This window comes from Ixodes scapularis, unplaced genomic scaffold (genome assembly GCF_016920785.2).
Source record: "Ixodes scapularis isolate PalLabHiFi unplaced genomic scaffold, ASM1692078v2 PGA_scaffold12__126_contigs__length_90152505, whole genome shotgun sequence".
Classification (NCBI taxonomy): domain Eukaryota; kingdom Metazoa; phylum Arthropoda; class Arachnida; order Ixodida; family Ixodidae; genus Ixodes; species Ixodes scapularis.
This window is the reverse complement of record NW_024609838.1, coordinates 17,597,002-17,606,386: the sequence shown is the minus strand read 5'-3', so window position 1 is coordinate 17,606,386 and position 9,385 is coordinate 17,597,002. Positions and strand designations below refer to the sequence as shown.

At 51.7% G+C, this 9,385-nt stretch overlaps 1 protein-coding gene across 1 annotated transcript in view; it reads left to right on the top strand.

Annotated features, from left to right (window-relative positions):
* The first annotated feature begins 4,309 nt into the window (after positions 1–4,309).
* LOC120848911 overlaps positions 4,310–9,385 on the top strand; it is a 29,222-nt gene continuing 24,146 nt past the window's right edge. The window contains exon 1 of the mRNA XM_042289338.1: positions 4,310–8,590. Coding sequence (XP_042145272.1) covers positions 4,728–8,590 — 3,863 coding nt within the window. The 5' untranslated portion in view covers positions 4,310–4,727. The remainder of the gene's footprint in view (positions 8,591–9,385) is intronic.

The window sequence follows — 9,385 nt, the reverse complement described above, 5'->3', positions numbered from 1 at the left end:
GGTTGTGTGAGTGCTGATTTTCGGCACACAGGTACTTTGACAACCGTAACTTGACAAAACACTTATACCTAAAAGAGGTGGCATAGTTTAACCAGGTGGAAATATTTTTGGACGGCGTAACTAAATGGAAACCGGTTTTGACCGTCAAAGGCTGTCAAGAAAAAACCACTCATCATGGCCGGGAGGTGCATACTTTAAGGTAGGAAGGGACCAGTGGACGGTACTTCCAGTTAGAACAACTTTGCGATGGGTGGCTCTAAAGCCGAGAAAAAAATGGTTGTCTACAAGACAAGAGGTGTCAGCGTTTCCACATCCAAAAGGAGGCTGATCAAAAAAGAAAGCACACGACATAAACTTCCATACTCAAACATCGATTGTCCAGTGATTCCAAGTTTCATTGTAGTTTTTCTTAGATTCATATTTGTAATTTTTTGTACCGTCCGAATCTTTGTTCATGAAGTACAGCCTGCGTGCCTTACTGGTCTGGAAATATCATCGACACGTACGATGGGGACGAAGCTTCTTTGGACGGCATTCCTTCAACGAAATTCGCACTGCATACCCGCGAGTGTGGGATGGCATTTCAGTCGAGCTGAGATATGTAGGCGTTACTGGTACGAAAACAGACGCAGAGGGCAAAACGGCAGCGTAGCATATGTCAGCCGTGCCGACGCAGTGGCAGACATGATCGGGAGACCATATTTCTCGCGTCGTACGGCACGGGTCCATCGTTGTCGCTGTCCCACAAAACATCGGCGAGGTGAAAAACTGTGAAACTTCGTCCCCACGACATACGACGCATAAATATCGGAGCACTTAACGACGCAGCAGTTCATGCTGTCAACCCAGCGGAACCGCACCGCTCCGACTTCAATGCGTACCAATGTACGCTGCATAATTTCGTTTCGCTGTGGCTCTCACTGCCTACCTTCGGTAACGGCCGCACGGCGGCACGCCGGTCGCGTCGCACGGAGTGTATAAAACCGTCAGTTGCCTGTCCTGTCCACTTCTTCGTCTGTCCTCGTCCTAGCGCTGTTTGTAATTTAGTCACACTAAAACTGGAGTACTTCAAATCACAATATCAATTCTGCTTAAAACCACAATTCAAACCATTTTCATTCATAAGCTTTAGCATGCTTTGCGCGACCCTGCAAAAAAAAAATTGAAGATAAAGCATTACCGCACGTTCACAAAAACTACGAGTTTGAGACGCTGGGTAGCGTCGAACGCGCGCTGATTCGTCAGTTTAGTTCACTGCGATGAACCAACAGCGCAGAATCACTAGGAAACTCGTGAATCCTGCGTTTCAAGCACAGCGTGGCAACAAATGCCATTAATAGCAGTGAAGAGCAACCGCGCGTTAACAAGAGTCATATTCATAGTCTTCTTTCCACATGTGATTGGTTAATCGCAAGTAGCAACCGGCAGTTCAACTTCTTGATTTAGTTGCCACGGTTGCCGCGATGACATCGTGGTTTCTGTCGTGCAGCAGCAAGGGCGGATTCAAAACTCCGTTTTTTTTTTTTTTTTTTTTTTTTTTGGGGGGGGGGGGGGGGGGCGGAAAATTTGTAGGAATGCTATTCGCGACTCCAGCGACCTATAGGGGGCGCTACCACCAAACAAACATGGCGGCTGAGTCCAGGTCGCGGCGGCTCGGCCGGGCCGCCTGAACAGGTGGCGCGTTCAATTTAACCGATTTTCTTTTGTTTAATGCCCAATTTTATAGGTATTTGAACTGAGACGGTTAAGTGTAGCCGGTGCAGATAAACTTGCAAAGCATAGTTTTGTTTTGCCGGTGTTTTTTTGTTTTTTTCGTGTCAAACTTTCGTTTCGGAGATTTCGTTCAAAACCGAAACTATGGGCTCGGGAGAGACGGTAATATACTAATCAGTTTTGATCATCTAAAGAAAGCGGCGATGACTATAGAATTGTTCCACAGTGAGCAACTTTTCAGCTAACTCGCGTGTCTCGACCATGCGACTTATCTGTCCGCGAAATCGAGCTTTTGTGCGTATCCGCGTTTACGAAACAGCTCCAGTCGTCTGCTCGGCCAACAACACAGGCTGCAGGAAAATCACGAAAATTAAGCAACCGCTTCTTGAGCCAAGGACCATGTTAACCCGCCGCCGCCCTACTAAGCAGCTGATACTTGTATTTCAATTCAGGTTTTAGTAGCAATCGAGAAGTCATTTTGACGAGCGGGTTATGTATTATATTACGTACTATGGGGGGGGGGGGGGGGGGGGGGGGGGGGGGTCCCACTAACGCGATATTAGTATATCCTTCGGGTTGAAATATGAGCTTAGTTGACTAGCTATTAGGTGAGCTGCTGAATAAAAGTATATTTGACAGACGGAGACATACTACTTAAACTTAGCCAAATGGTTCTATAGCCGGCAGCACGGAGACAAACTGAGGAGAGTCTTCATTGAAGATCCACGCAGAACCTCTCTGCATTGAACTTTGCTTCGAATTCTGAACGGAGAAAATTAGTATTTTTTTTGTGGCCGGTCAACCTAATCAATGTAGACGTATACAGCCGCTGGCTTCGACGTCCTCGTAATATAAATATTGGAGGCGTGATAGGTCAAAATGCCGTGACAGCATCTAATGTTGCGAGACTTGTCTCCCACCTTTTGAAAACAGATAATTTCCCTCATTCATCATTTGCAGCGAGCAAGTTTTCCTGAATCAAGTAATTGCGAAATCAGCCCAACTCCTTCAGTGTGGTCCAGAGGCTTTTTCGGCGAAAAGCAGCCAAGATGAATAGCCAACGCACCGACCGGCGTGGGTGGCTCAAACTTGAAGCTAACCGAACACAACCAAACTCAAGAAAAGCAGCTATCGAACCTTCCCATTTACTTGACTGCAACATTGATGTTCCCTCCAGTATCAGTTACCAAGCAGTCGTCACTTTGAATGTGATTTGAGACAGACAAGAAATCAAAAAGTTTTTCCGTGATTCCTCCCCATCCAAGAAATCGAAAGCACGCGACCGTGTGCTGTGGAGTAAACGGGCTTTCAACAGGGACGGCGCCAAGGGAATGCGAGGGGTGGCGGGCGCCTCCCCTACAATTTCTTCTGCCACCCCCAAGTTGAAGCAGCTTTGTACACAAATAATTGCCTACGACGTCGGCTTGAAGACCGAGTGCAACGAGTGTCCAGACTTTAGAGCCGTTCATGCGTTTTATTTTTTTTTTCTATAACTTCCAGCCACTGGAAGTCGTACCGCGGGTAGGGTGCCTTCATGCCTCCCTAAACGCGGGCGAGTAAGCTATCAAGCGCTTTAGAAAAAGCAGCTTCCCTTTGTGACGCCTGCTGGCTTTTCTCCGTATTCCGCTCTGTGGTGCTTATCTTCAGCGGAGACCGGAGACGTGACCGAAGGGGAGCTTAGTTAAAGTCGAGGTCATGGGGGATTCCGGACTGTCTCAGAAGGGGAAGCAAAACCTGGTTGTGAGGCTGAGCACAGGGGGCAGAGGTCCCTGCTGTGATACCCCCCCCCCCCCCCCCCCCCCCCGTCTTCCTCCTCGTGTCTCCGCATTTCCCTTTTCATTGAGCACACCGCATAAGCTATCTTGCATAAGCCCGTGGGCGACAGCACCTCAAAGCAACCGCCCCTTCCCCTCCCCCCCCCCCCCCCAATTTGGTTCGCCTCCCCACTGCCCCCCATTATGAAGATCCTGGCGCCGTCCCTGGCTTTCAAACACGTAATAGAAAAAAAAAACAATCTACTGAGGCTTCACCACACTAATGATCACTCTAAAGATCACTTAAGAAATATTCGGACCTTCGTCAAATTACATTGTTCGCCACCGCGCCGACAACACGTCTCCGCGAAAGCCACCAGAGACGCGGAGGGGCGCGGAGCGACCTGGACCGGCTGGTTCCCGGTTTTCCCGCTTGGCGGCGTCCGTTTTGCTGGAGTCGCGAATTCTCCCATTCTTTCTTGTGCACCGGCGGGTCCACCCATGTCAAATTGCCCTCCGAGAAGGAGGGAGGGGGGGGGGGGGGGGCGGGTCGTCTTTGTTTTGGGGGGGTAAGGTCGCCCCCCCCCCCCCCCCCCTCTTGGATCCGCTCCTGTGTAGCAGGAGCGGCTGCTAAAACTAGTCACCGACGCTTGTATCCTTTATTGCAGCCCCAATCGAGAAGAGAACGTGAGGCAGAATGTAGTATTTTGATTTGCACGAGATGGCGCTACTTGACATCTCCTTTTTAAAGTAGCCATCTCGTGCATCCATGTAAAAGAATAAAAAGGACAGCACGCGACGGCATGAGCCGCGCGTGATCTGCGGCCTCATCGGCCAGTGTTCGCCCCGCTCCTGAATCCGTTGGTTGTCTTTTCTTCTCGCTCCGGCGACCGTCCAGGTCCGCTCGGGGCATGTAGTTTCCCGGCTACGTCGAACGTAAGTCACCGGCGCTTGCGTCCAATGTAGCCAGGCTTTAGAGCACCGCCGCGTCGGCGCAGAATATAACATTTTGGCGACGAGGATGGGATATTTGTTTTAATATGTAGCATTTCCTCTTTTGTAACCCGGGATTCGGGAGGGGGCTTCACTCCGCGTCGCGGGTCAGTGGTTGAGGAAACCGGCGCGTAACTGTATTCATGAAATGTGTTCCTTTTTGTTCCGGGTGAACGGTAGTCATATTTTGCGGAAAGGCCGCGTTTGATGAGTTTCGGGGGGAGGCATTAGGCCTAGGTTTTCAGTACGTTCCATTTTCATCGTGAGATGACTTCGTCATCTTCGTCTTCGAGCGGCCCAACGGCGTTCCCGCCGCCGGCCGTCTTTTTGGCTGTGCCCGGTCCGCCGATAGTAGCTTGGCCGGCATGGAAGCGTGCTTTTCTGACTTTTCTTGACGCGTCGGCGTTGCATCTCGTAGAACCGTTCCGAAAAAAAGCCATCCTGTTTTCGCTGTTGGGCACTGAGGGCCAGCGCATCGTGGATGCATTTCAGCTGTACGAGACGGTTGCGGTGGAGGGGACTGACGAGTTCCAGGTTTTTCTGGAGGCAGTCGAGAAGCATTTTGAGTTTTCGGGTAGTATCGCGCTTGAACGCCAGAAGCTGCGCGGTTTGTTCCAACGTCCTGGCCAGTCGGTAACTGAGTTTCTTGCCGTGTTGCGTCATCAGGCTTCGTTTTGTGCTCTGGGGAACGCGCTCGATGAAAGACTTTGCGAGGTTTTCTTGGAAGGCCTGGAGTCCAGACGCGTTCAGGATCGCGTTCTGCAGGAGTGCGAGGGCAGCGAGCTGCCAACGCTGTCGCGGGCTATCCAGATCGCTCGCCAGTACGAGCAGAGAGCGAAGACGGCCGCAAGTTTTCGGCGGCGAGAGTCGCAAGTCCCGGTCGCGGCAGAAGTTCAGCGTGTCCAGATCGAGAAACGTCAAACGGCAGCAACACAAGATGGCGGCCAAGCGTCGTCTTCTTTCATCGAGCATGGGAAAGATGGCTACAGCGGCTACCCTCCCTGGCCTCAACCTGGCTACCCCCCGTCGCAGCTTGGACCCAGGATGCCTTGGGCTCCGGTGGCCTCCGGTCACGTGCCCCGTTTTCCGGCGAGGGTGTTCCAGCCTCAGCGTGGGCGTGAGCCCGCTCCGCCTCGGACGGGTGGGATCGGAGCAGACGACGCCTGCTACTTCTGTGGACGCCGCCGTCATGATCGAGCGGTTTGCCCGGCGTCTCAAGCGACATGCTTCTTATGTGGAAAGTGGGGACACTTTGCAGTGGCGTGTCAGAGTCGTCGCCCGCCGGCGGCTGCCTTCACCTACGATCGGCGACAGGCATCGTTCCCGGTTCAAGGCCGTGGTACTCGGCGGACCTTCGCCGACAGACAGTTCAGAGGGGACCGGCCCGGCCGGGTGAACGTGGTCGGCCAGTCGCTGTCTCCTGAGGAGCTGCCAAGCGTCAGGCTGACGGAGGAACCTGTGGTCGTCGGAACGGCCGAGCGACGAGAAGGCGGCAGCATGCGTCGTGACGCCTTCATGGCCGAGATCACGGTAAATGGGACCCCTCTTCGTCTTCTTGTTGATACCGGTTCATGTGTGTCGATCCTAAATGAACGCATGTTTAACGAAGTTAACAAGCAGCGGAGGATAAAGTTACATCCGCCGTCGACGCCTCTCGTCCACTATTTGCAAGAGACCATTCCGGTACTTGGATGTTTTGTGGGACAAGTAATTTTTAAGAACCGCTGGACAACGTTGGAGTTTTACGTAACCAAGACTGGACGTTCGTTACTCGGCATCGACGCGGTCCGCGAGTTGCAACTGGTGTTGAATGGCGCTAAACATGAGTGTTTGTATGCGAATGCAGCTCACGGAGGAGGAGCATCACAGCGGGATGTGAGGCCCATGCCCAACCCGCAGCGACGACCGTTCACCGCGTCGTCCTGTCAAGCATCGCAAGTCCCTGGTTCTCGACCAGCGGCAAGTTCCAGACCTTCATTTGCGGAGAACCCGTCTCCTGCTTCATCGGTCTCTGAAGAGACCACACCTAAAGTCTTCGAGGACGAGTCAAGTCCGCAACGTCATCCTGAGAGTCGAGGGCTCCATAGTCCGCAACGTCATCCTGAGAGTCGAGGGCTCCATAGTCCGCAGCGTCATCCAGAGAAATCCAGTCCTTCAACGAGCCTTGTTGGTGGTTCCTCGAAGCGAGACACATCCAAGTTGCCACCTGGCTTCGAAGATTTTGAACATCTTTTTAGCCCGGGGTTGGGTCTGCTGAAGAATTACTCGCACAAGGTCAAGGTGCGGCACACAGTTCCACCAGTCCAATCAAAGCTCCGTCGCCTCCCGATGACCCTAAGGGATCGGGTTTCCGAAGAAATTTTCAAGCTGGAGCGAGAGGGCGTAATTGAACGTGTCGAAGCCTCCGAGTGGGTGTCACCTATTGTTGTCGTCCGCAAGCCCGATGGCAACATCCGTATGTGTGTGGACCTACGAGCTCCGAACCAGGCCGTTGTCATTGATTCATTTCCACTTCCTTGCATCAATGAACTGTTGAACTCTCTACGGGGAGCGGCGATCTTCTCCAAGCTGGATTTGGCGTCCGCCTACCATCAAGTCCGTCTCGACCCGGTGAGTCGTGACCTCACGTCTTTCATTACCCACGAGGGGTTATTTCGCTTTAAGAGAGTTTGCTTCGGGCTGGCATCTGCACCCGCAGCTTTCCAGCAACTCATGTCCAAAATCCTAAGGGATTGTCCAGGCGTTCAGTTCTATCTGGACGATATCATCGTTTATGGATCCACTTTGAAGGAGCACGATGAGAATCTCCGTCGTGTCTTGTCTCGAATTTCCCAAGCAGGAATGAAGCTAAACCGTAAAGGTGTTTTCCAAGTACAGGAGCTCTCATTTTTGGGACACCATCTTTCCGTGAAAGGTTTAGCACCCCTGTCATCCAAGGTAGATGCGGTCCTAAATTTTGCAACTCCCTCTGATGCAGTGAAGTTAAGAGCATTTTTAGGGCTGGTAGAGTACTACAGCAAGTTCATCCCTCATTGTTCCACCATCGTCGAACCGATGCGTCGTCTCCTACGTAAAGGAGTTCGTTTCAACTGGTCTCCGGAAGTCGAGGCCAGTTTTCAGAAAGTAAAGACTTCCATCCAAGAAGCTCCAATTTTGGCCATGTTTGACCCGACGTTGCCTATCGTCGTGGCCACAGATGCTTCTCAGTACGGTCTCGGTGCTGTTTTGCAGCAGCAGTATGGTAGCCAGCTTCGTCCTGTAGCCTTCGCGTCTCGCTCGCTAACTGATGCAGAGCGAAGGTATTCCACGGGCGAGAAGGAAGCTCTCGCATGTCTTTGGGCGTGTGAAAAGTGGCACGTGTATCTGTGGGGAAGGTCTTTTGTCATTCGTACTGACCATCAGGCGTTGGTCACGTTGCTGTCCAACAAAGGTTCCGGAATCCGTCCTCTAAGGATCACTCGTTGGTCCTCCCGACTTCTGAATTACAATTTCAAAATGGAGTTTCAGAAGGGCGCCACCAACGTCGTTGCTGACGCGTTTTCACGGTTGCCAGTGTCTGACACTGAGGAGGGCATGAGATTCGACGAGGAAGTTGTTTCCGTCGTAATGGTTCCTTTGTCGAAAGGCGGTTTTCAACAGGCTACGGCCAATGACATAGTTCTTCCTTCAGTCATCCGCTATACTACCTCGGTTTGGCCTGAAGATAGTAAAACCAATCCAGATCTCCGGCCTTACTATCACGTCAGAGACCAACTGTCGCTGTACGACGGTATTTTGTACAAGGGAGAAAAACTTGTCGTCCCTGTCGAGTTTCGAGACCGGATCGTGGAAGTAGCACACGAAGTTCATCAGGGGATCACAAGAACCACAAGTGTGATCCGGGAACACTACTGGTGGCCGTTGATGAATGAACACATAAAGAACAAGATCCAGAACTGCACGGTGTGCCATGCTACCGACAAACCAGTGAAGGCTGCACCGGCTCCCTTGCAGCCCATCCAGTTTCCAAGTCAGCCCTGGGAAAAGCTAGGAATCGACATCGTGGGCCCGGTTGATCGTGCACCGGCCAGTCAAAGGTTTTTTTTGGTACTCATAGATTACCACTCCAAGTGGCCAGAAGTTCAAGCCACGTCTTCGGTGACTTCTGCGACTGTCATCAGCTTTTTGAAGAACGTTTTTTCACGCGAGGGACTGCCCTGCGAGATTGTGTCAGATAATGGAGTACAGTTTACCTCCCATGAATTTCAAGATTTCTTGCGTCAACATGGCATCAAACATAGGAGAACGTCATTATACCACCCCCAATGTAACGGGCAGGTGGAAAGATTTAACCGAGTCCTGAAGTCGTGCCTTCAGTTAGCTGTTGTACAAGGTCGTCCACTTCCAGATGCCGTCCGAGACCACCTGGAAGCGTACCGACGTACGGTACATCCTGCAACAGGATTTGCACCATCCTTTCTCCTTCATGGACGAAATCATCGGTCTAGACTAGACGTACAAGGCATGCCGACTAGGACGGTACCTGACGATCTCTTGGAACGTCGAGCTCAGCTACAAGGAAGAGTACAGCGCTATCAACAAAACATGAAAGATTATTCTGACCATCGTAGAGCGGTACGACACCCTCAGTTTCATCCTGGGCAGGCTGTTCGTGTATTCAAGCCCACCCATCACAACAAATTGCGGAGTAGCTACACAGAACCACAACGGATACATGCACAGTTAGGACCTGCTACATATCAACTCGCTGACGGTAGGAGGTGGAACGCAGCGAAGCTTGCAAAGTCCATACAGCTGCCTCCAGCACAAGTTCCTGACTACGGTTGGGATGATGATGATGACGAAGATGACTTGTATATACCTCCTGCAACTCCAGTGGTTCCTGTACTGACCCCTGTCCGTGGAAGCACTTCAACGTCCCAAGT